General features: G+C 33.0%; 3 protein-coding genes across 3 annotated transcripts; all 3 read right to left on the bottom strand.

Moving 5' to 3' along the window:
• Positions 1-1,288: 1,288 nt before the first annotated feature.
• Positions 1,289-18,119, bottom strand: LOC101506446 (isoleucine--tRNA ligase, cytoplasmic). The gene is made up of 27 exons (XM_004505591.4): positions 17,447-18,119; positions 17,150-17,215; positions 16,518-16,661; positions 16,169-16,395; positions 15,847-16,012; positions 14,024-14,134; positions 13,306-13,403; positions 12,109-12,187; positions 11,676-11,834; positions 11,379-11,459; positions 10,886-11,019; positions 10,189-10,348; positions 9,973-10,056; positions 9,630-9,842; positions 8,876-9,001; positions 8,571-8,708; positions 7,735-7,838; positions 7,575-7,638; positions 6,964-7,052; positions 6,741-6,882; positions 6,152-6,215; positions 5,931-5,998; positions 3,310-3,432; positions 2,844-2,909; positions 1,936-2,047; positions 1,713-1,804; positions 1,289-1,632 (listed from the first exon to the last, which is right to left on the bottom strand). Exons 1-27 carry the CDS (start codon positions 17,978-17,980, stop codon positions 1,528-1,530), a joined length of 3,549 nt encoding a protein of 1,182 aa, XP_004505648.1. The 5' UTR covers positions 17,981-18,119; the 3' UTR covers positions 1,289-1,527.
• Positions 18,120-24,240: 6,121 nt separating this feature from the next.
• LOC140920659 (uncharacterized) lies at positions 24,241-25,217 on the bottom strand. The gene is made up of 2 exons (XM_073369461.1): positions 24,829-25,217; positions 24,241-24,736 (listed from the first exon to the last, which is right to left on the bottom strand). Exons 1-2 carry the CDS (start codon positions 25,215-25,217, stop codon positions 24,241-24,243), a joined length of 885 nt encoding a protein of 294 aa, XP_073225562.1.
• Positions 25,218-25,269: 52 nt separating this feature from the next.
• LOC101498192 (uncharacterized) lies at positions 25,270-26,076 on the bottom strand. Its single transcript, XM_004505737.1, has 2 exons — positions 25,981-26,076; positions 25,270-25,848 (listed from the first exon to the last, which is right to left on the bottom strand). Exons 1-2 carry the CDS (start codon positions 26,074-26,076, stop codon positions 25,270-25,272), a joined length of 675 nt encoding a protein of 224 aa, XP_004505794.1.
• Between the last annotated feature and the right edge of the window lie 521 nt (positions 26,077-26,597).

Below are 26,597 nucleotides of genomic sequence, written 5' to 3' on the forward strand. Positions count from 1 at the left end.
AAATATTAATTTAAGTAAATTTGGATGTGTATTTCTCTCCATAGTTAAGAAACAAGGTACCAGAAACATATTTTTTAACTTTTTTCAATTTTATCCTTAGGTGTTAAGCAAATATGGATGTGAATGAAAGTTATTTTTCTCAGTTGTCTTTTCTATAACTCTTCTCACATCTACTTATATTAAATAATATATCAAATTTATTCTATTTCTCACATTTTTATTTTTTTTTCACATTATTTATCTTTTCTCACTTTATTTTTTCAACCAAACTTTCGGCTATCAAAGAACAAATACTATTTTTTATCAGAATTTATCATTTTTTCAAAAGAGTGATCCCCATTTCTAATAAAATTTAAAATATTTTTTTTAAATTAATCCATGAATAGTTATTAATCTTCTCATGAACAATCTAAATGTCTTTTATTTTTTTCACCGTTGAGTCTAATTGAACACTAATACGCCTTATCATATATACTCTTTTTAGTAATGTCAAATCTAACATATAGCTTATTAGACAAGTTTATAGCCTTGTTTGATCAAATGAAAAGTGTTTGAACCAATTTATCTCACCAAATTATAATATATCGAAACATTATTTCAATATATTTTATTTTATGTTTAATTTTTTATTTAATTTGTAATTTTTTTTACTCTAAATTAAACAAAATAACTGCCTTCAAACTCACCCTCTCTCTCACCTATTCTTCTCCTCAGTCACTATTATTTGCTTCCTAAATTAAACAAAATAACTAACTACCTTCAAACTCACCTATTCTTCTTCTCATTCACTATTATTTGCGAAGCCACAGCACATTTGTTCATTCATTTTAGCCTTAAAGCCGCAATTGGCCGATTTTAGTTATGGGGATCCAATCGGAGTTATGATTGCTTTTTGGAATGTTTTCTTGTTTACAAGTAGAGATAACTATAGGAAACACCTCACATCAATATCCTTTTCATTTGAGAGTTATTCTAATTTGAAGTCAGACTTGGAATAGTACTTTGATACCTTGGGCTTATAGGAAAATGAGATGTTTTTTAGTTTTTTTTAAAATTAATTAATTACTTTTATGTCATTTAATATTTATAAAAACTAAAGTTACCAAACACTTTAATTTCAATTGACCAATTTTTCAGCTTAAGTCGTCAACTATCAACTAACTTAACTTGTAGCTTAATTTTACCAGACATAACCTATGAACAATATAAATGCAAGCATATCAACGAAAACACCTATGGAACTGAGAAATTAAGAATGGATAAAAAAGAACCAACACACAAGTCAAAATAAAGCAGAAAATAAGTGTGAACAAAAATTTGACATCATATCATCTAGGATTTCCATTCAGAAACTTCTAATCTTTAAATAAGATGTGAGATCCTCTATACAGAAAAATAATGATTGTCAATTGGCCACCCGTTAAAGTTAGGTAAGCCTGGGTATATTCTGTATATCTTTTAATCTTGCAACCAGATAGCATATTATCAAGGATAATAAATAAACCAAAAATGAGCTCTTGAACAAAATTAGCCAGATTTTGCAGCAACGTAGTGATCACCTACAGTGAGAAACACATGCTCACCAAGTACCACTTCTGCCGCAGGTTGCTGTTCAATTTCGTCTACAATTTTCTGCAACAGGAAACAAATTAATGTCCTATAGTAGCACCAAAACAAAAACAGACAAGACAGTATAACTCAATCAAACAAACCTTTCCATTTCCATCTTGAAACTCGGACTTCAAATTTGAATGATCTCTTGATAGCAGGTAAGTTTGCAAATTGTTTGCAAATTTTGAGTCACCTGTAGCCATTGAAAAACAGTAAGTAGGAGCAATCGACAATCACAGATGATGACTGGTAGAAAGGACATCAAAGAGCACCATTGCTTGTTTCAATGAAGATATATTAACTTCATTGAAAGAGAAAACAAACCTGAAAATAGTGAAAGAATGGCTTCTACGTTGAACATCACTGCAGGTCTCGCCAAACTGATAGCAAAGGACATGCTGGAAATCCCATGGAACGTCTCTTCACCAATGATAACCTGCAGTTGTTCAAAGAATTTTAAGATGGGGTGACTAGAAACCAATGAACATGAATTTATGATTTGTAAAGCAAAACAACTCCCTCACGTCTACTATCACTATCAGCATTTCACCTGCACGAGGTAAGAAAGGGAGCAGGGGACAATAGAAAAAAAATATCTGGGACAGAAGTCATTCGCTCTAATCAATTTTATCATTTTCAAGTTACAGATTTAATGATTAATTAGGGCAAATATCAGAGAACACTGCCAATAGAAGTCAGACAGCACATTATGGACAACTAATCGGCAGCTCCTCAAAAATTAGGCAGAGTTAATTGCAAACATTAGAAGTTAAGTTGACATTTGTAATGGTGTAAAATATTTTGTTAATAGCAAAAAGGTTTGGTTGATATTGTTAATTTTCAGTAAAACTTGGTAGGAAAAAGAATGTTATCAAAGGAACCTAACCAATAAAAAAAAGCACTTGAAAGGACAAAAAAGTCAATGACAGCACACAGCTAAAGAGAGCACAGAGGATTCAAACTTCAAGAAACTCCGTTGGCTCATTTTATTAGCTCAGCCATGCTCATTAGTGAAAATATTCTTGCAAAGAACTTTAATCCTGAATGCGCAGTATGTTTATTGTATTCAACTTATTGCCATTACAATATCATGAAAGGATGAAATATAATCTCGGAATCACCACTTATAGAATTTCATCATGATAACAATAGAATTTCAATCTCATCCATGATAACAAAACAGAATACATCAGTCAACCCTCGCAAATCATAGTCCAAATAAAACAACTTACTGCATGCACAGGCTTCAAGGAATATTGAAGCAGCGGAGAACCAATAGCCTCTCTGATATAGGATTCCTGCAAATATTGTAAGGGAAAACAACTTGTAATTGTATGTATGTCTGTAATATTAGTCCTCAGTCCTTACTACATCAACTGGCATTACAAAATAAGAATTAAGACTACTGACATAAGTATTATGGTATCCATTCCAATGATTCACACCTCAAATGAGTTATCTATTCACGGCAAAGGTAATGCAAATTATATTTCAAGGTTTTTCCCCTTTTTTGCGGTTAACTCCTGAGTTATCTATTCAGGGATATTGGATTATAAGATAGTTTCCCATCCTTTTATGTTGTGGTCAAACATATGCATAATAGTGTATGCCTTATTTTCTGCTCGAAGAATTGTCAAGCAATTGTATTACACGATAAAAGTAGTGTTTCAAGGCTGTTTATTAATATCTAAATTGTACCTGTGAATGCAAAACTCTCTGAGAGATTGATGTATCATCATCCAATGATTGAAAGTAAACCTCAACTGTGTCTGTTGGTTCAAGAGCAATTTTCTTTCGCAACTTCTGAATTCTGTTAACAATCTGCGAGTCACAACCCCATCAAATAAAATTATTAGATTTAGTTTAACTTAAATTCAGACCGTAAAGAGGCAATGGAATACTTAAATTACGGTAAAGCAATATAAATAAAGCACATAGAGAGATTATATTCAAGATAATAGCATAATATATGCACTGGCAAAGATGTAAAGAGACTAACCATTATAGCATAGTTTATTTTGAATGATATACAAAATCTTCTAAGCAACACACATGCAAAGGTTAAATAACAGCAAGTACAATAACGCCATCTTCCCTTGCTTTTCTTCTCTCTAATAAATTTCAATTTATAAAATAAAATAAAGAAGCTGCCTACCCTTTTCAGAATATCACATACAACAACACCCCTAAAAAGTCATAGCTGCTAACGCTATTGTTCCAGCAACCATATCACCTCACCACTATCTATTGGGTTTAAATTGAGGACTATAGTAAATAGTTTTCAAGCATTCATAGATTTGTGCATCAAACATTGGCATAATATTGGGAAAAACTCAAGTCCCGCATAGAATAAAGATAAGACCTAAAATGAGTTTATAAAGAGTGGCACCTCTTACTTTATAACTTAGTTTTGTAAGGATGAGTTATACCCAATAGTTAAAAACTAATATGGTATCAAGAGTCTATCGATTTGGGCCACCCACCATTTATATAAACGCTTCAAACTCAATGGTGTTGGAAGTGATGGGGCGTATTTGGAAAAACCCCAAGTCCCACATAAGATTAAAGATAAGGTCTCAATGAATTTATAACGAGAGGCACCCCTTAACTTACAAGTTGATTTTGTAGGGATGAATTAGGTACAATATAAAAAAACGAATACATGAAAAGTATAAGGGTTTATCAGCTATTTCTTATTCAGGATCATGTTCTCTTATCCTTCAATTTTATTTTGTTCTATAGCAGAGGCAATAAGAATAATTTGCCCATAAAAACTCGGGTATTCCACTAGGTAGTCAATAGCGCCGGAGCGGAGCGGCGAAGGACATGGCCGCGGCGGCACAGTGCAGAGCGGGCAAAGGAGAGGTCGCGCGCAATCTGGGCCAGTTCGCGGGTCGCGTTCCGGGTCAGAGGATCTCAAACCCTAGAAAACGAGATTTTTTCTGAAAAATCCTGTTTTGTTCCTTTAAATACCAAATATACCTTTAAATTTTAAAATATTTTAAGGGTAATTTTGGTATTGTCCTTCAAATTTCAGAGTTTCAGAGTTAGTTGTCTCCTTTTGTCTCCTTCCTCTGCCGTTTCATTGTCCTCAGCCGTTTCATCGTCCTCTGCGTCTTCTCACTGCTGTTTTGCGTCCTCTGTGTCTTCTCACTGCCGTTCGTCGTCCTCTGCGTTCGCCGCGCCTGTTCAACTTTCCGTTTGTGTTCGCCACGCCTGTTCGTCTGCGCCGCCGTTCCTCTTCGTCACTGGTTCTCTGCTTTTTACTTCTTTCTCTGTTCTGTTCCTCTGTTCCGTTCCTGTTTTTACTCTTTTTATTTTTTAGTTCTTTCTCTGTTTCTTTATTTATTTATTTATTTTTTGTTACTTCTTTTTCTTTTGCTTTTTTTTTCTTTCTGTTTTTCTTAACTTTAGTTCTTTCTTCTGTTTCATTTTCTTAATTTATTTTTTTGTTGTTTTTTTTTCTTCTCTGTTTTTATTTTAATTTAATTTTTTTTTATCTTTTGTTACTTAGTTATTTCTTTCTATTTCTTTTATTTAATTTTTTTTTTTACTTCTTTCTTTTTATTTTTTTCTTTCTGTTTTATTTTTTAATTTATGAATGTTTATTTTTTTGTTACTATTTATGAATGTTTATGAGTTTGAGACATTGTTTTATTATGCATGTTTATATAGTATTATTCATATAATTTGTCCAAAAAATCCTGGTATCCCGCAACTCGCTATCCCGCTATCTGGGGTTGACCGCAACGTGCCGCTATCTGGGATTAACTACCTAGATATTTCATTTTAACCATTAGCACCAAACATACTACATTGTATACATCCAAAGGACATTTTCATCTTTAGTCTTCATATAACCGTGAATAGGACAGGAGAAATTGATTCAAATTTCAAAGAGACTAAACATATCCAATATTTAGTATTTACCAAAAACTACTGAAGACTCCACATCACAATAATGTAGCACTAGCAGCTGAATTTAATCCTCTGTTTTAGTTGTACTGTCTTTCATTTCTAGTATGTATGTGTAGGGACCAAATCCACATAAACACAAGAACAAGATAGTCGAATGAGGATTTGCAAGTGAAAGCTCAAATCATACAATGTAAAAATTAAGGAATAACAAGCAAAGTATATGCATTATCATCACTAGTCAGTAGACACACAATTATTAAGATTTCTAGTAAGGAGTAGCACCCATGCATTTTATGAGATCAAGTAAATAGAGAGATGTTTCATCCATTGCATCTATGCACTTTATAAAGAATAAGATCAAGGAATTAGCTAGGACATTTCTTCCGTGGAAATTATTTTACCTCTCTCGCAGCACCAGCCTCAAACAATGACTCGTCAGGACGCAAGTCCAATATCACTAAAACATCACCTACAACATCGACAAAAAATGCTGGTCAAGAAATCATTTATGCCATAAATCCATAATTGAAAATGAATACAAGGTAGCAATCATCTCATATCTAATATCAGTTGTTTCACAATAGCAGCAAAGGAGCCATCACTAGCTATTAAAAACTCTTACCATCTCCAGCAGCATCAATCTCGGTGTCAGTCATACCATCAGGCCGTTTAAAATCACGGAGAACCTGAATAAAAAAGATCATAAGGTACTAGTTTAATGACCATTTACATTTTGAGGGAAAACCCCATGACAATTAGATGCTTCACGAAATCGTTGCTGCAGGTTCTGCTATATATTCAAGACTCAACTACATCTCTTTGTTACTTAGTGTGGTCTAGGTACACATTTTTAAAAAAAATGAGGTCAGTATCATGAACAGTCCAAGTTCAAAGGAATAATTTTGAGGGATAGAACATCTATTTGGAATGAGAATACTAATGAGAGATGTTTTTGAAAAACATGATACTGAAGATTCTCAAGAAAACATCAAGCCAAAATTTCAGAGAAGAAGGTGATTATACCAACATCAAATTCCTACCCACAGGAATATTAAACATTCGTGAAAATAAAAAAGACATCCCCACACTAAGGATATAGAGCACAAACTATTTCTTTATTTATTTCGGTGAAGACAAATAGAAATATTTTACGAAAATGGGTCTACTCAAAGGAAAGAGAATCTTAGTCATCATTTCCACAAGATTAGCACCTTAATATCAGACAGCTTCAAACAATGATTCGCAATGACGACTTCTCCAGCATTCTCAAAAGACAAAATCTTTTCCTGTGACATTGCTTTTACTTCTTTGGCAACAATGCCCATAGACTTTCCTAGTCTCTTGCCTAAAATACTGAAAATAAAAACGAACAATGGTAAGCATTGCAACAGGTGGAAAGGAGAAACATTGCAGGAGGCCATATGAAATGCATACCTAAAGTCAGGCTCAGCACGTAAGGATGCATACTTTAAAGTATCATTACATGGAACAAGGGATCGTATATTGAGTTCCTCCAGTACATACTGTAATGCATATAGAGATATCAGAATACAATTTGATTGGATGGAAGCTGAAAATTAAAGAGGGATATACAACTCAAGCATCTTGTTCAAGTAAATTATTGAAGAGGGACATAAGGGATACAAGCATACAGGAAGAAAATCAATAAAACCGAGACAAAAAGGATAGGAAAAGAGAGCAAAAAACAATAACCACTTTAATTACTAACATGTCTTGTAGGTTCTTTTTTTCTTCCCATTTAGAGTGTGCACAAAACCAAAATTTTGATATGAAGCATTTAATGGAGAGAAACGTAACAAAAAGACCAAACACAGAAAGATTTCTCTCCTTTATTTTTATATACTAAAACTGTCAAAAGAGTCAGGTGTCAGATCTCTGAGAGGCTGCAACTAATGAACAGTATAACTGATCAGAAGCATCCAGGAAAAACTATTAACATATGAATAGATTGACAACAAAAACTGCGGAAAAATACTGAAAGTACAAGGGGTACACTGTAACCGCTTGTGACAATATGCAAGTACCTCCTTCAACTTTCCATTTATGTCATCAAGGAAGTCTGCATCAGGATGCACTATCACCATCTCCCTACAGTATAAAGAAATATATGAATTTCTAATATGAAACCAGAAAAAGATGTGTACAGACAAACTTCTACATATTCATCTTTGCATATTAATCTACCTGAGTGGTGTTTTAAGAGGCTTGTTATGACGCTCACGAATGTTTCGGGCCAGATCAATTATTGTCATCATCCTTGAAACACTTTGCTCAATCCGCTCTCCCCCCTGAAGAAATCATGCAGCCATATAGGAGATAGTATATTAGGTAACTGTTATATATCTAGAGCACAACTGAAGCAAGAGCCTACTTCATATTTAGGCTGCAAAACTTACAGTCTTTCCGCTAAACATTTGGAGTATATGTCCGGAAAGTTTCCTTTCAATTTTAATTAACAGATATTTAGAGAAAAAGAAAGAGTCAAACAAAATGGAAAAAATTTACACTTAATTAAAGAAATTATACCAATCCAGAGGGGAGAACAAAAAATACTTAAAAAACACAATATAAAGAAAAGGGAGGATATGAAATCATCCTAAAAATATACCAAAGACTTAAAAAACTTAAATAGGATAATGCTTGAGAAACATAGTACTTGGATTGTATGTGGGTTGGGACCATTGATGTAAGCCACACAGAGACAAAGGTGAATAAGAATCTAACCATGCAAAATGCAAAGGTTACCATGTTTCTTTTACATAAATTTTGCATGTCTTATGTGGTGTAGATCCTTGATCATCAGCCAGTTTCCAGGAGAATCAAATAATTACAAATGAACCAACTGAATTATGTATTTCTATTTGTATTCAATAATAGATAATAGATTTCCTACAGGCAAGCAGTAAAGACTGCTATCTATTAGTGTCTGTGTTTTTCAATTATTTAACAGTACCAACTACAGGACTCATACATATTAAATATTAAATGGCTATAAGATTAAATGGTTATAAGATGTATACCTTGCCTTCTTCCTCAGGAAAACTGCAATAGTGTATGCTCTCCTCTGATCCATCACAAACTTTTCGCATATTTTGATAGAGCACCTCAGTGAAGAAAGGTGTAAAAGGAGCCATCACTTTACAGGATAATAAAAGCACCTGAAAAAATTCATATATATATATATATATCAAAGTCCACAACTTCTATAGTGTAAGGAACCGTCACTTTCAGTACCATTAAGAGACCTGAAAAAGTCAGGTTGTAACGTATAACATGTTGCAACCAATTAACCATGATATATAATATAAATAAATCAGAAACATACGTTGAAAAGAGTTGAAAGTGCTGTCCTGCAGTCTTCTTCTCCAGTACGACCTTTCAGTCTCTTACGGTTGAACCGCACATATATATTTGTAAGGTTATCAAGAAATTTTAGAAGATATGGAACCACCTACAAAATAATTTTCAAATGATGTTAACATTTAAACAAATACTTAAAATATGACAATAATTATACCACACACCTAGTGTAGCAAATAATGGCAGCAGAATTATAATAATCTTGGATAGTAAATCTCACAAACATGCAACAATTTTGGCTGTGGAAAGTGCGAGTAAATAAATCCGAATGTAACATTAGTGTATGAACCAGATAGCATATAAAACGGGTAAAGGCAACTAGTTCACAGTACAACTGGTTTGGCTACCAATAAGGTAACATAAAAAAACAATTAAAAATGAATATATATTAGTTAAATAGTAACCAAAAGATAGTAACACACTTAACTACATAGGCTACATACATTTAATAACTGAGCATGTAATAGCAAGAATCCAGATATTTTTGCCGATTCATTGGTCGTTATCATTTTCTCTCTCCATATTTGTGTTATGTGCAAATACAGTTCAGAACCAAGATCTATAACCATTAAGAAGGATTTCGATATAAATCGTTTATCTTTAGAAAAGGCCTTTGTATCTTGACAATTCCAGTACGATGTCTTATCCAGTCCCAACTTGTGTTTTCCCTCTAATAAAGACATTTTCTATTCCAAAATAAAGGATAAGCAGAAGCATACCGTATAAAGGCGGTAACCATCCATTTCTTGCCGTACAAAATGAACAAGGCTTTGTGTGGCTGAGTTGATCCACTGATCAAGAACATTTGATGACTTCTGAAGTGTGGCCTGATCAAATAGTACAAAAGGTGCTAGACCCTCAACCTCAAGCCGCTTTGCATTTTGAACAAGGAACCTATATGCATTGTACCAGGGAAGGAAAACATCCCTAACCTGCACCAGATCACCACAAAGGAATACCAGTTGATCAGTAAAAATTAATAGAGAGCAATAGTAAAGATGAAATTAATTAAATTTTAACGAAAAAGATAGCAAAAAATGAACACTGATGGATGATACTCACAACACCATAAACTCCTTCCTTCTTGAAACGAAGTGGCTCAGCACGCACAACAGGAGAGTTTATAAGGTACAATCGCAAGGCATCCTATTCAACAAAAAGTACATATTAATCAATTCCTGATTCACACATAACAGTGCTTTCATATTGTAAATCAAACTTTATTGGAGTTGCAGATATTTAGAGAATGCAAGAAAAATATGCATTTTAATTTCCTACCGCTCCATAATCATTAATAACGTCCATTGGTGAAGGATAGTTTTTCAGGCTTTTGCTCATCTTTTTTCCATCTTCAGCCAGGACAAGCCCATTGCAAATTAAATTTCTAAAGGCAGGCTTACCAAATAATGCAGTAGCCAGCACCATTAGGGTATAAAACCTGCAAAGCAGAAAAGTAGAAAAATGAAATACACAACCATATTTCAAGGGGATTGAGATTAAAAATAAAATCATTGACAAAAATCCAATATATTAAATACCACTATACAAGATAATTTGCAAGTAAAAAATAGAACAGTAAATAATTTGGCAAGATAAAGGACACAACAAAAAACAATAGTCTTCTCCCACTGGGTGGAGTTAGGTGCATGAATCTAACAACATCAACATGTCCTAGCAAGATAAAAGATAAACCTACTAAACTTACAAATAACATAATAAGGAATTAAAAAAATACCACAACAATCATGTAATTATAAGCATAGTGGTCATCCTCATGGTCCTAGATGGGGGTTACCCCTTCCTTGGTTTTAATTTGAACACAAATTAGAACTCCCAAAAAATGGAGCGGCATAACTTCAAAATATTTTACCAAAATGAAGATATTGAGAATAACATTTCGAAGCAAAAAGTAATCACAATTAAAGTGGTGAACAGGCCTTTGACAAAGCACACATGTGAATATAAAGAAACTGACCAACCACGAGTTTGATCCAGCCCTTCAGCAACAAAATGTCCAGGAAAATTCTTCTCAAAAAGCTCAACATTTTCAAAAGGATAATGGATATACGCATAAGGCATGGACCCACTTTCAAACCAGCAGTCAAACACCTGAAAGATGAAACGATTAGTCCATAACAAAGAACAATGACTTCAGCTACTATCCTATATTTCATTCTTACAGTAACAATAAAAATAATCTACTTTTCCATTTTATAGTTATTCTTTCAACCTGGTGATGATCTTTTATATGATTTCACAGTCAATGTTTTCTGTGAATAAATGACATTTGCAAAATTATTTTCAATTGGACGTGATAATTATCCTTGGGTCAACTTAGCCAATGCTAAGTAGCATTTCAGTTTTGGCAACTTGAAATAGTAAATAAACAATGCAAAACCATGATTGTGAGACTATGAAACAGTTGGGTAGCAACACTTCTAAAAATACTATGAATCAGCAATATTTACATCATCAACGCGTCGAAGCACACGGCCACTTTCAGATTTAATTGTAATATGATCAATGTTGTGCCGATGAAGGTCAGACACCTGTAGAAACCATTACAAAGGATCAGTGATATTATTATTATAATTAATAGTCCGGCAAAATTATCCATGAGAACTAATAGGATATTCATTTAAACAGAACAAATAATATCATATAGGATATTCATTTTAACAGAACATATAATATCATATAGGATATTCATTTTACAAGAACATGTAATATCATTCACAACAAAAAGGTAAACAGAGGATTCTAACCTTTACACCTGAAAGCTTTTCAAGTTTTGCAACAGAATCTATGACAACTATTTCTTTCTCATCGTCACTGATCCATATAGGGAGAGGGGTCCCCCAAAATCTACTTCGACTAATTGCCCAATCTCTTGCATTTTCCAGCCAATTGTGAAATCTCTTATCCTGCAACAAGTAGGAACATAGAAACATTTACCAAAATTGCAGGTTACATAAAAGTCGAAGTTTTATCCCAGTGACATTTTAAGCCCAAAGAATTATCTTTTCAACATTGTCAGCACTTTTTAACCTCCCTATTTCCTAGTCTCTCATATAAGAATGATATGTTGCCCTCCATGCCGGATTATTCCCAGAACTCCATAACAAACATTTACATTTAACAAGTTATAAGCAAACAATCAAGGAGAGTAAATTATGATAAAGTGGGAGACTACATTACCTTGACAAAATCAGGGACCCAGTAAGTCTGTTTATTGTTTTCCAACAATTGCTCTTTCAGCAACTCCACTCTGACAAACCTATAGCAAAATAGGATGACATTTTGGGAATGAATTATAAAGCAGGCTCATCGATGGTATCCAGCACCATTCTTCATGAATTACATAGAAAGTAAAAAGGGTGTGAAGAAGCTATCACCAGAAAAGTATCAACATTAAAATGGACCGTTAAAGGTCAACATTAAATAATCAAATTTAGCATTGATTGGTAAAGAGAGACTAAAAATCCCCAAACCATGTAACGCTACTAGCATAACATGATTGCTTAATAAAACAATTGTTCTAAAAACAAAACACATTTTGATTGTAGAAATACCAATTATCATCACTGTCAAAAGGAATGCATTATTTATCCAACTACAACAGCAATGGTATTGAAGTATAAACAGACTAATTATTTTTTAGGTAAAATGGGGGGTAGCATTACTGGATCTGAAAATATCAAATTGAGACTGCACTGTGTCAGCAGACAGTAGTGATACATTTCTTTGCTTGAAATGTTGCTACAGTGATTATTATTTTGTAAGGTATGTTTATTTACTTTTCCACCATGTGCTTTTAAATTATTTTCTTTTTTAAACAAATAATTCTATCATGAAATTGTTGTCACACCATACACCAAGATGCCTCTAACTAGATTAGCAGCTACCCACTATTGAAAAGTACATACAATATGTAAGATAAACAAAAATATGGCTGAACCAAAAAACCACAAAATGAACTATCGAACAAGCCACATCATAGACACATCAATATTATGATAACTTTTTATCATCATTTCCCATTATGTCACGAAGGACCACTCAAATGTATACCTAATGGTAATAGTAAAAATAATTAAGAACTGAACATCAGTATGGCTATCAGGTATACTAATCAAGTAAAAATATCCAAAATTATTTAAATTTTTAATATCATATTCCTTATATAGTTATCAAGATAAGTGAACACATGCAACATTTGTTCGATTAATACTAGTTCAATTAGGAAACGAAAGAAAATCATAGCTAACACATAGATGACATTTTATAAAGAAAATGTGAAACTAGTTCAGGTTCAGCAAGCAAGATTGACTCCTATAGCTAATAGCTAAATATATAAAATAGTCTCCAGTTAAAATCTTGGTCAAACATGCTTACCAGCTTGGAACAGCTCTGTAAATAAGTGGGGTATCAGATCTCCAACAGTATGGATAAGAATGTGTAAAAGCTCCAGACTTAAGCAGCCTACCCTTTGCCTAAGGAAAGATGAAACGCGGAAACAAAATGATTAAAATAATCGAATTAAAATAACTTTTAAGATACTCATTGTAAGACATATAGTCAATATCTATTGTATGGTCTCGACTCAAGCTCAAATATAGGGTACCTTTTCCAAGACAAGCAGAAAGAGTATGAAAGCTTTTTTTACATAAAAGTTATCCTGTTTCTGTATCAGGTTTATCTTATTTGCTGATATACAGCATCAGCTAGAATACCAAGCCTTTTATTTTGTTGCATCTCTCTGCTCTCCTCCAAACTACTCCCTCTGGAATGAAATATAAGCAAAAATAGTAACTAAAAAGTTGATGTATCTGGTTAAAAATTAAGACCAAATACATCAACTTTCCAATTATTCTTTTTGCTTATATTTCATTTCAGAGTAGTATGTTGTCTTGTCAAAAACAAACAAAAAAGGCTTTTATTTCCCAATATTATCAACTCTCAAGAACAGCTATCAATTCCTAAAATATGACAGTACCGACTGAACAATATGGGGAAAAGAATACCAACTCACATTACAATATAATCTTTCAAATTAGCATTGCCTGTATCATAAATCACTCCAAATTAATAAATCATTCTATATGAAACATACCTTCACAGCTTCAATGATATCCTTGTCGGCTTGTTTTATATAGCACCCACTAAAGTCAGTAATTTTTTCGGTAAAACAGCCATCATCATCAACGGCTACAATAAGTTTATCCTACAAGCCAATACAGTAATTGAGTAATGGTATCGGGAAGGGAAGGTATACATACATCAATAAACAACAGACAAATCTACAAAAGTAACAATAGAAACAAAAATGCAAATCCTACAATTATGGGATAATAACTCAGTATCATTATATCACTGCAGCATTTTATCTTATTTAGGCACTGGAGCTCTTCAAAATAGGTAGATAATTAAAGAAAAAAGGAAGTTCGGCAGTAGGACACCAGCACCAAGGTTGCTGGTCCAATTTAGTAGCAAAGAGGAAAAACATCATAAATGATGCAGCACATTGGGTATAAAATCTGAGCAGATAATGCACCAACCTTTGTAGTCAGTGGTAAATAGTGACTGACCCTCTAAACACTACAGCGGTATAGTGGGTAACAGTATGGCCGCTACGTCGAAGTTTAGAGAAACAATACAAGTAGTTTATACCATAAAATAAAAGCTAAGAAATAGAAGAACGCCCAATATTGAAGAACATATTCAAAAGTAATCATCTAAGTTCATTGCTACCAATATTCAAAGTTTAAACCCAATATAAAGCAAATATGTGTTAGCCTCCGAGACCTACAATAAATCATCTAAGCATTTAAAATAAATGGAAATGATTCCAAACAAAATCACTATCTTCAATGTGCGATGGTCGCCAGAAAATCACAGAAAGAGCCGTCGGAAAGCTGAATCAGGTAAGGAGGGAAGATGGAGCCGTTTTGGAGAATAAATGAGAAAACAGGAGGGCTCAGGGTTCTATTTCATTCTCATTCAGAATTTAAAGGTGAAAATGATCAACCAAAACAGAGGGAACAGCTATAAGTTGAGAGGAAAAACAACTATTTTAAGTTGAGATGGCCAGAAAGTAAAAAAATCAGGATTTTCAACGTAGAGGCCACTATCTAACTGTTATTTGGTTGCTACCGTTGGCGCTACAGAAGCTACTTAAAACCATAATGCAATAGGGTTTTGTATAGTGCATAGGGACTGCTACGCCACACCTAGGTAGTTAATCCTAGATAGCAGTGCGTCGCGGCCAACCCTGAAAGTGGGATAGCGGGACAGGCGGAATAACGGCTATTTTTTGGACAAATTACACGAATAATACTATATAAACCTATATGTAATGCAAAATTAACAAATAACTCAAACTCTGAAACATTCATAATTAGTAATAAAAAGCCACAAGTCTTACTCTTAGTCAAAACATACATTGAAATACCAACAAAAGTCAAGGAAATAAAGATGATGCATATTGAAGTTCCTTAAATATTAAACTCAAATGCGTGTTCTAGCATAGGAATCAAAGGTAAGCATCATCTTCATTAGCATATTCTACTTCCTTTTCTTCTTAGGTGAAAGTAGAAACAACAAAGCAGAGAAGGAAGAAATAATAGTGGCATCTCGATGGGAAACGTTGGGATAGGGAATCTCGCCCGGATCTTGTTTCAAGTTGTCGCGGACCACGCCGTCGCGGTCAGGCACTGCACCAGGACAGCGGGATCTCGCTGGGATTAAGTACCTAGTGCCACACCACTATAGCAGTCACTACGGTCCATAGTGAATACAGAGGACATGAAGACATGCAAGGCAATGATTAGGAACATCACATTGCAGTGACGTAATATGCCACTCTAACTGAAGTAGTTTGGGAGAAAAAATGTAATCCCAATCCTTATATAGTTATAAATTCTTAGAAGTACATACCTTGCTAATAATTTGATTGTCAATGCAAACACGAAAATCATCTTCACCAAAAGCAGGGGCACAATGAACAATGCCAGTACCACTATCATCAGTTACATAATTGTCGGCAACCACTCTAAAAGCTGTATCAGATAACTCTATAAAGTAATCAAATAATGGTTCGTACCTGCATAACATGTCACCTTATGAATTTCAAAACTCAACAAACCTCATGCAAAATGCCATCATAGGAGCCTTAAAACAGAGTATATAAAGAAGATGATTTTATTCATAAAGTAGAACTGATGTAAATATGAATGCAGTATAAGGAATAACTGCTCACTTCTTCCCCACTAATGAAGCCCCTGGGAATTTCTCCAGCACTTCAAAAGAATCCAATACATTATCTGCCTTTCCACTTGAAGATCCCTTGTTCTTTGCATTTGCATTTTTGGGGACGCTAACTGAGCTATTAGCAACAGCCTCTTTGGGTTTATCCTTTGGGTTATGGAGTGCAGATAGACGAGATTCAGCAACAATATAAACTTTACCCGAATACTTATTCCGTACCTGATTTCATTAGCTTCAAACTTAGATTTCGAGTAACAAGGAAATGTGGAAAAGAAAAGGGACCAGTAAAAGAAGTGTTATTGTACATGCACACTAATATTTCTGCAGCTAATTTAACTGACCTTCAAATAGGTAAAATTAGCATTGACACATAGAGCAAGATTGCTAGGAAGAGTCCATGGTGTTGTAGTCCAAGCCACAAAAGATGCACCATGTGGATCGTCCAACACCGGAAACGTCATGAACACTTCAGGATCAGATACATCCTGTGCCAATATTGAATTTTAGATATGGATATAACTGCAATAAATGTATGTCATTATCCAATGTATGTGTCTGAATGGGGGTTTGCCAAATTTGATTTTAAATATAAAATAAATTGCACTCAAAATTTGATTTTGAAATTAAATTATGTGTTTGAATATCCTTACTCTAAAAGCAATTATATTAAGTAAAACATAATGTAAACTTTTCAACCAAAAACTATTTTTAATGACTTCTAGTCAAATCAACGTCTGAAGATAAACATAATTCTACTTCATAACCACCAAACATGTCAAAAAACTATCAAAAGCAAGTTTGTGACTCTAAACCCACTTAAGCCCATCACATTAAAGTAAGCTACAAAGCATATTAATCAGGTAATAACAAAACATAAAATACACAATACATTCCAAGTAATCCCAACTAACAAACCAAACATGAAACCAAAAATGAAGATAAACGCTCACAAAAAATGTGAGAAATCACTAACCTTATAATTCTGACCAGCCTCAAAATTAGATAGCGGGGTTTTGCAGCCAGTACTATATGGCATAACCTACAACAATAAAAATCAGAATCAAATGCACCTACTGTACTTCATGCAGCTAAAAAAAAACAAATTCAGCTAATATCAACAAATCACAATCAAAAAGTCAGAATCAAATGCAGCTAAAATCCAAAAATCAAGATTAAAAAATGAAAGTGATTGATAGTAAGACAGACCTTCCATCTAAAGTGTAGGCATGTATATAGAATAATAGCAGTAAAAAAAAGGATTTAAGAATACCTTAAAACCTTTATAAACAAGGTTTTTAGCATAAAGCTGAGAAAAGACCCACCAAACAGACTCCATGAAATTAAGATCCATAGTCTTATAATCATTCTTAAAGTCAATCCACCTTCCAGTACGAGTAATAACATTCTCCCACTCAGAAACATATCTGGTAACAATACTCCTACACTCTTCATTATAAACACCAATCCCAAGCTTAAGCACATCCTCACGCTTCTTAATCCCGAGCTTCTTATCGATCTCATTTTCCACCGGAAGACCGTGACAATCCCAACCGAATCGGCGCGTGACATGATGGCCGGTCATGGAATGATAGCGCGTGACGATGTCTTTGATTGTACCGGCGAGAATGTGACCATAGTGAGGTAAACCGGTGGCGAAGGGTGGACCGTCGTAGAAAATGTATTCGGGTTTGTCTTTAGTGCGAGCGAGCTGTGTTTGAAATGCGTCGATTGTTGACCAGAGATTGAGAATGTTTTCTTCTTGCTTTGGGAATGCGAAGTCTTTGCCTTCGCAAACTTCTTCCATGGTTGAATTTTGGTTCGATAGGGTTTGGAAGGGAAATTGAGCCGCCACCAAGCTCTCTAGTCTTGTCTGAAAGAGTATCACTATTCACTATCAGTATCAATATCAGGGTTTTGCTTCCACGGTTTATGTTTCTTCACAAAAAACGCAAATGTTTTTCTGTTTTTTTTTTTTTTTTGTGAGTTTTGCTTCGACTTTTTTTTAACAAAAAAATAAATTAAAAATAAATATTGTTTAGTTTTTTCGATAGTAATAATAGAAAATGACATGTGAATCAATTCTTTATGTAATATGCCATTTCACACCACTGCATTCTACTTTAACATATTATATATTTAAATGTGATAAAATTTAATATAAAATAACATATTTAAATTACTAACTTAGATCTATAGTAGATGCAAACATCAGCCTTATCGCCCCTCTAGTACATTACCAACATCATTGCTAGCATGTAAAAATGGTAACATTATTTGAATTAAATACAATGTGATTTGTTTTGATTTGATTTATAAAATAGGTTTTGATTTGTTTCCATTCGAAAAATCGATTTTAAAATCCATATAATTCAATTTTGATCGAACAAACTATAAATCTGTGGTATGATTGGGATTGCACATAGCCTTCAATTAACAAAATATAGAAAAAGAATTCCTTTGAGTACTCGATTTTTAATATTTCACACCTTAATTTTTTCTTCAAGTAAATTGATGATTTTTTGTGGCAATGTGGAAGTCACAGTTGTTATCGAATATAATTGCTTATATGCGACTGGAATAAACAAATTAATCAAATGTTCATTTATATTAATTTGTTTTTATACTAAAATATTAATTTATTTATTCGGTGGTATTTAAGCAAATGTTTATTGAATAAGAATTAATTATATAAGTATTTACGTTTAAATCATTTTTTCAATTAAAGAAAAATATAATTAAATTCTCATAAAAAAAATATAGAATTAAATTATTTTTATGAAAATTGTAATTGTAAGATTATCATATTTGAACTATTTTTGTCACACTGAAAACAAATTATTTTTAAGACACAATGCAAACAAAATTTAAAAAGTAATTTTTATGATATAATATAACGGTGAATTACCAACAAACGAGATAAGTTCATCTTCATTTTTTAATCTTTTCTATTTCTTCGGTTACTATAGTTTTGTGTCTATATTTATATATATCTTTTTAAATATCTTATGACTTTATATACAAAAAAAAAAAAAAATAATAATAGTGTTCTCCATTTCTTTTAAGAAATAGAGAGGACATCAAGTATCTATGTAAACCTTGTTTACTCTATCAATTTATAACTATTAATCTCATAAAATTTCTATATCATATTTATAAAAATGCATATTCTTATTCATACTTTGTTGTTGTAACCTATAGTCTCAGCCTAGTTGTACAATTTTTACATATATTTACAAGTGCAGAGATGGTTCAACTCCTCAAAAGTTTTACCTGCACACTACTAGTCCATCTTGCAGTACCTAACTAAAACTTTTCTTTCTTCTTTGTTAGCATAATAAGGTCACTATAATGTCTATATTGTACATCAAAGTCATTAAGTTTTTTCTGGCCGATCATTTTCTTATGAGAGATTGTGAACAATTTTATGATGATGATGCCACTGTAATCCAATACTTTTGTAAGCATAAACTATTTAAAAGTTTTAAATAAATATAACTTGGCTTAATTAAATTATAGTCTAACGTCATTTTTTTTATTACTAAAAATAATATTCGTTTGTTCACATCGATAAAGATTAAATAGATTCAAAGTAGTTAAATAGATCGATAACAATACAATTCAAATTAGTTAAAATCAAAATGATGAATATGCATAAAACATAAATGATTCAAAGTATGTTAATAGTATAAAACATAAAAATGTCTCAAATGCGACTAAACCTACAAACATGACAAAATTAAAATGTCTAAAATATATGTATTTTCGGAGATATAATGTTAAAAACATTAAAGTCATTGATTAATTGAGTTTGCATTAGATCGAAATTAATTTGTCAATATCAACCCAACTAACACCGCACCAATACAGGAAATTAAAACGCCGCACTAAGATAGAAAATTAAAACGCTGCACTAAGATGGGAAATAATAATGTCGCATTAAGATGTCGAAATAACAAACAAAACAAAAAACTAAATACAGGTACTAATGAAGATTGATGTTGTCCTTTAAAAATAGTTCAAAATATTTATGAGGATTGATGTTGTCCTTTAAAATTAGAAGTTTATAGTTCTCTTTGTCGTCACGGTCAAAGTAGTGACATAATTGTCGTTGATTTGATAAAAACAATAAAAAAAATAAATGAATTAAATTTTAAATCGCTCATTTATTTTATTTTTATCAAACTAACGTAATAATGTCTCAATTACACACATTATGGCAAAAAAATAATACAATTATACTTTTAAAAATCCACGTCAATTATTGTTAAAATTTCAAATAATTATCTAATAACTATTGTATCCATGACAACAACAAAAACGATAATTTTTAGTTCTTGACAAATATAAATTGGGACAATTTAGTTTATGAATCACAATTTATTAATAATCGAATGAAAATTGATTATATATCGTTAAGTCATTAAAAGCGTCAATGAACTTCATGTGCAATGACATTTAACAAAAACATGAGAGGAACAATTGAATCCCTCATTTGAAAATCAATTAAAAAAAAAAGAAAAAAGAACGACACAAAGACTATGAGTAAAAACAAAAGGGGTGGAAAATACAATATTAAAAAGAGTTGAAAACAAAAATCCTATTGTTTCTAGAGATTTCTCACTGAAGTGGGTGATGTCCGACACATCAGCGATTTTCATGAGATATTTTTACTACTATTTTTTATTTTATTTGTTTTCTTGTTTTTATTTAAAATAAAATTGATAAAGACTGTCCTGTCTTATTTTATTTTTGTCATGTATATATATATATAATTAATTAAAGGCGCGGTCCCTTAACTTAATTTCAGGTAACGTTTTAGTTCTTTATATTTTTTTTTTCCAGAGTTGGTCCTTTATTTTAATTTTAAGTGACAATTTGATATTTTATGTTTTAAAATGTCGACAATGTTGTCATTTTTTTACAAAAATTCAAAAAAATCATCAAATTTTTCAAATAAAACCCATAAAATTTATTATCATCTTCAATAAAATATAAATTTAATCAAATTCATAATTTAAATCTTGAAATAAACTCATATTTTCATTCTTTATTTGATGTTGTTGAAGATGAAAATATGAGTGTATTTGAATATTTGAGTTATGGATTTGATAAAATTTGCATTATATTGAAGATGATTATTAATATTATGGGTTTTGGTTGAAAATTTTGATGATTTTTTTGAATTTTTGTATCAAAAAGGATAACATTGTTGAAATTTTAAAACATAAAATATCAAATTGTCACTTAAAATTCAAATAAAGTACCAACTCGAAAAAAAAAAAAAACTAAAATGTTACCTGAAATTAAGTTAAGGGACCACAGATGTAATTTAACCTTAATTAAATTTTGTACAAATATTAAATGAACTTAGAAAGGAAAGAGAGAGTTGTTGTGAGTAGAGTTTCACTGTTTAGTACATACACAAGAAACCCTAGACTAAAAAACCCAATCTCGATCGTATTATTTTTGGAATACGAAGATCATTCGAATCCCACAACACCCCTTGTCATGGTTTGGTTTGATTGTGTTTAATCTGCCTGATATATTCCTTGTCCTTACTATCCATACTATTTTCAATGATGTAAAGGGTTGGCCAGTATGCTTGACCTACAAGCCCTTCAAAGTACTCCAAATCCGAACAGACCAATGTATTGGTTGGAAATCGAATGAAATTCACTATGTCGTGTATAGCTAGCCCTGTGAAATAAAACCATAATTTTGTTACTCAGGGTTAGCATATATGATACAATGAACTATGTATCTTCGACCATTGGTCAGGTTGCATCGCTTCTCTTCTCTTGATGCGCCTGCACTGGGTCACTCAAACACGTTCGCTCTGCTATGGAACATTGCTATTGCAATTAAGATGTTGCTAATAAGTGCATATAACCCAATTAATGGCAAGTGTTTTCCCTGTTTGTATCATTTAAAGGACTTAACTTATTGGATTATTTGTTAATTATTGCTGAATAGATTGTGGTTTTTTTTAATTATTTGCTTGATAGGACTTAACATATATTAGATCCCTACAACACTTTGCCTAATTTTTTATGGTAAAAAAACCAGTTCTTGTAGAGTCCAATAGAATACGGATTTATATTTCGACGCAGTAAAATAGTAAATTTTATAATTTCTACAACAACAACTCAGAACCTCTCCTTGTTTATTATTATAATTACACTTTTGCTTCTCACACCCCTCAATTTACTTCCCACACCTCTCAATTTTTGTGTAAACCCAAAATACCCAAACTACCTTTCCCTCTTTATTCACTTAACTCATCATTTCTAACTTCATCATCTTCATTAACCTAACACATTGATCTTCAATCATCTACATTCTTGAATCAAGTAAGCAGTCTTCAATCATTTTCAACCCTAAACACAGTATATTCTTCAATCAAGTAAGCAATCTTCAATCATCTTCAACACCATCTTCAATCACTTCAAGCATCTTCAATCAAGTAAGCAGCGATGTTTTCGTTTTCGGGTTAACTCTCTGCATTTTTGAATTATGGGTTTAACTATCTGGGTTTTGAATGTTCATCAATGGGTTTTGAATTCTGGGTTTTGAATGTTCATCAATGGTTCTGGGTTTGATGGTGTTTTATGGGTATGAGCGTAGGGTTTAGTTTTTTAGGTGATGTACGTGAACTCAGATAGCGTATAATGACGGAGTTCAGATACGTGAAGTGAAATCAAGTACGCGAACTCAGATCACGTAGGTAGACGGGAACTCAGTTCACGTAGGTTGATGGAGTTCACGTACATGAACTCAGTTAACGTAAGTTGATGGTGTTCTTGTGGAGTTCACGTATGGGTTTATGTTTCTGGACTTGCATAAATGTTATATTGTTATGTTGTTTTGATAATGATTATGATTTGTTTATGCAGAAATGGTGTGCATATGTTTACTGATAGAGAGGGTCGTGTTATACTCGACGAAAGGACTGATAGAGAGGGTCGTGTTAGACCAACCGCTTCTGCACGGGCTCACCGTGCTCACCGTGAATTGCGTGAACAACGAAGATTACAGAATCAACAAGCAGAACAGGCGCAAGCAGAACATGGGCAAGCAGAAGAGGCCCAAGCGGATGAAGCCCAACCTGAAGCAGATGACAAATATCCTGGTGGTCTGGTTGACAGGTCTGTCCTAAGGACATATGAGGATCATGTTGCGACACGACTATGGGACGGCGTGGTAAATTTCTGACCTGCAGACTGCACACATGAGTACATGGATTGGTTTTGTCAGATTTCTCATCCATATATCATTCGTAGAGAACCAGTCTATGTAGCACATTCGGTTGCAGAACCTGCCGATGATGATCATGCTTCAGAAGAAACAACGATAAATTCATTTAAATTTAATTTATAACTTTATTAAATTAATTAGTCATGTAATTAATTAATGTATTTTTTAATGTAGTGTTGAACAATACAAATTGCGGAGGAGCTTCTTGGTCGACAATTGGTATTACCTGATGGCATCGCACTCGTGAATGAATTAATTTTGGTATTGCGATCTCAGAGGGGTGGTGGTAGAGATTGGACTCATGTAGTGCCATATCGTAGGAGACATAGACAGACTTAGAATTTGTATTTGTTTTTTGAATATTTACTTTGGATATGTATTTTGGATTTCAGATATTTTGGTTGCAGATATTTTGGATATCTTTTGGATTTCGACAATATTAATTAAACAACTTCATTATATTTGAATTAATACAATATTAAATGCGATAAATGTTTGAATATTCATTATATTTGAATTCAACAATTCACAATTCAGTTAACAATAACTTCATTTATAGTTTCTAGAAATATCTGCAACCAATGTTGCATGCGATCCCTGTAAATAAATTCTCATTGTCGTGCTTCTTCATTGCAATAATTTTTTCACAAATTACTTGCTGGTGGTATAGGGGAATCTGACTTTATGTAAACCTGTTAAATTACATAACAATTATAAATTAATTATCAATTATAAATCAATAACAATTATAAAATGAATTATCAATAACAATTTAATATGACAATTAATACATGTACGAAATGACAGTTGTTAAACAAATGCAATAACGATCACACGATGATCTGACATAGATGTTGGTGGTGGACTTCGAAGTGGAAAATATGTTTGAGATTGGTTAAGTGATAATGCGACGACAACCAAGTTAAACTTCGAAGCAATCACATATCCCATATCTGGAAGTGTCATCCAATTATCCTTCGATGCAACTTGCTCAACGTACACATTGTGTATAAGTTGTCGAACATAATTTTCTCCACCAAATAATATCTCGTAATGAGACATGAACTCTTGAAGCTCTATCACACACTGTTGACGGATGAATTCCCAACAGTTCTCACCCATTCCAAGTAAAGCTGCAACTGCACGATATCCACAATCACCATCATCGCCGACATCAATAATGTCATCTATGAATTTATGAATTTCAACTGGCAACCAATCTTTGAAGAGGAGAACTCTTGATTGTTGAACTTTGCTAACTGATGGTCGAGGTGCAAGCTTTTCTACTTTACTGGTATCTATAGTGCTACATGCATTTGTACCACTACATCGAACACTTGCATCCACATACTCCCACCAAGATGAATCACATTTGGTTGATTTATGTCTTTTTGATACCTTACTTTTGCCTTTTTTGGTGCACCGTTTGGTTTAACCTTGGCAACCGGTGGAAACATCGACGTAGTCGATGGATACACGATCTCTCGTAATTTACCTTTAGGTGAAATTTTGTCAGGTATATCAAATTCTTCAAACTTTTTCACTATGACATTTATTTCATGTTTCACAGATAACTCCGAAGGTTTACTCGATGCATCAACATGGAAAGTTAATTTACTCCACCAAACATGAATAACGTCTAATGAAATGGAACGTGGGATCATACTATATCTGGCTATTTCACATGCACAAGGTAGACCATGTGTTGTCCTAATTGTGCAACAACACTCGGTCTGATCAATACCTACATACTTCACGCAGTCATACTCTGCCGCAATGTGATCCATTGCATTTTTTTACACATGCACCACGCAAATTCGCGTATAATCTGTTACTATATCAATGCACCTTTTGAATGATGTTCTTTTCAAATGATGCTATTATCTCATTGTGTTGTGATATAATCATGTTATTGATGGTTTCCCAAACACTGCATATATCACCAATACTATTTTGTAATATTCTTTTCAAACTCCAATGCGCCGACTCAACCCTTTGCGTTGTGGTGTTCCCAAAGTGCATAACTCTATTTGTCCACGCCTCAATAAACCTTTCCTTGTGAGGAATTAACCACTGCTCGTGTACATAATCATAAAAAATAGAACAACTACTACAAATTCTTTCAAAGATAGCCAACTTCATGTAGTACTGAGTCTCATCATAACTGTAAATAAGAGCCTCCCATGCCTCCATTATTTGTACTTGCTTCTTTTTTGGAAAAACATTCATCTTACACTTGACTTTGACATTCTTGCATATATGAAACAAGCATAATAAATTCACTGTTTTTGAAAAAACATTTTCAACCGCGTTCATCAAAGCAAGGTCTCTATCAGTAACGATGACTTCAACTTCACCACTTGTAATATGTTCTTTCACCATTTGTAGTGCCCACGTGAAGTTATCAGCACGCTCAGACTGTAGATATGCAAATCACACACAAAATGTCATTTCAGTAGATGTAACCCCAATAATCTCAAGTAATGACATTCAATACCTACAGGTCTTGTAAGTGCTATCCATAATCAATACTATGTGAAAATTATTTACAAGAGTGATAGCGTCTGGATGAGTCCAAGATATATCCCTCAACTCATCTGAACCATCTACATTCCTATATCGATAGACGTATTTGTCGCGTTCCATCAATGTCAAAAGATTTTTATTGTCATCAAACTTTCAACGTTATGATCCCTCAGTGTCATTAAAATATTTTTTGGTTTTACATGAAGACCACATATTACATGCAAATATCATCCATCACCAACACTTGATCGTGTTCCTCTCAATCTAAATGGACATTCACATTTTCTAGTCCAAGTACTCCTCGTAAGATTAGGATAACGAGTTTTTGCCTTCCGTGGGATTCGAATTCACGTCCGTTGGAAATAACGAGTTTTTGCCTTCCGTGGGATTCGAGCCCGGTACCTGGGGGATAAGTACCGCCTCCACACAATCCCACTACCAATTGAGCCAGCGTATAGTCCCACTACCAATTGAGCCAGCGTATATACTCTTGTGTTTTGAAATCAAACCAGGACTCTTGTAATCATTTAGCCGGTGTATAGTTTTGATGTTCTTTTTTGGGATGGATATATTCAAACTATTTTTATCCCTATCTAGATACTATATACATTAGCCAAATTTTGTTTTTGCCAATTTTTTAT

The sequence above is a fragment of the Cicer arietinum genome, chromosome 6 (genome assembly GCF_000331145.2).
Source record: "Cicer arietinum cultivar CDC Frontier isolate Library 1 chromosome 6, Cicar.CDCFrontier_v2.0, whole genome shotgun sequence".
NCBI lineage: Eukaryota > Viridiplantae > Streptophyta > Magnoliopsida > Fabales > Fabaceae > Cicer > Cicer arietinum.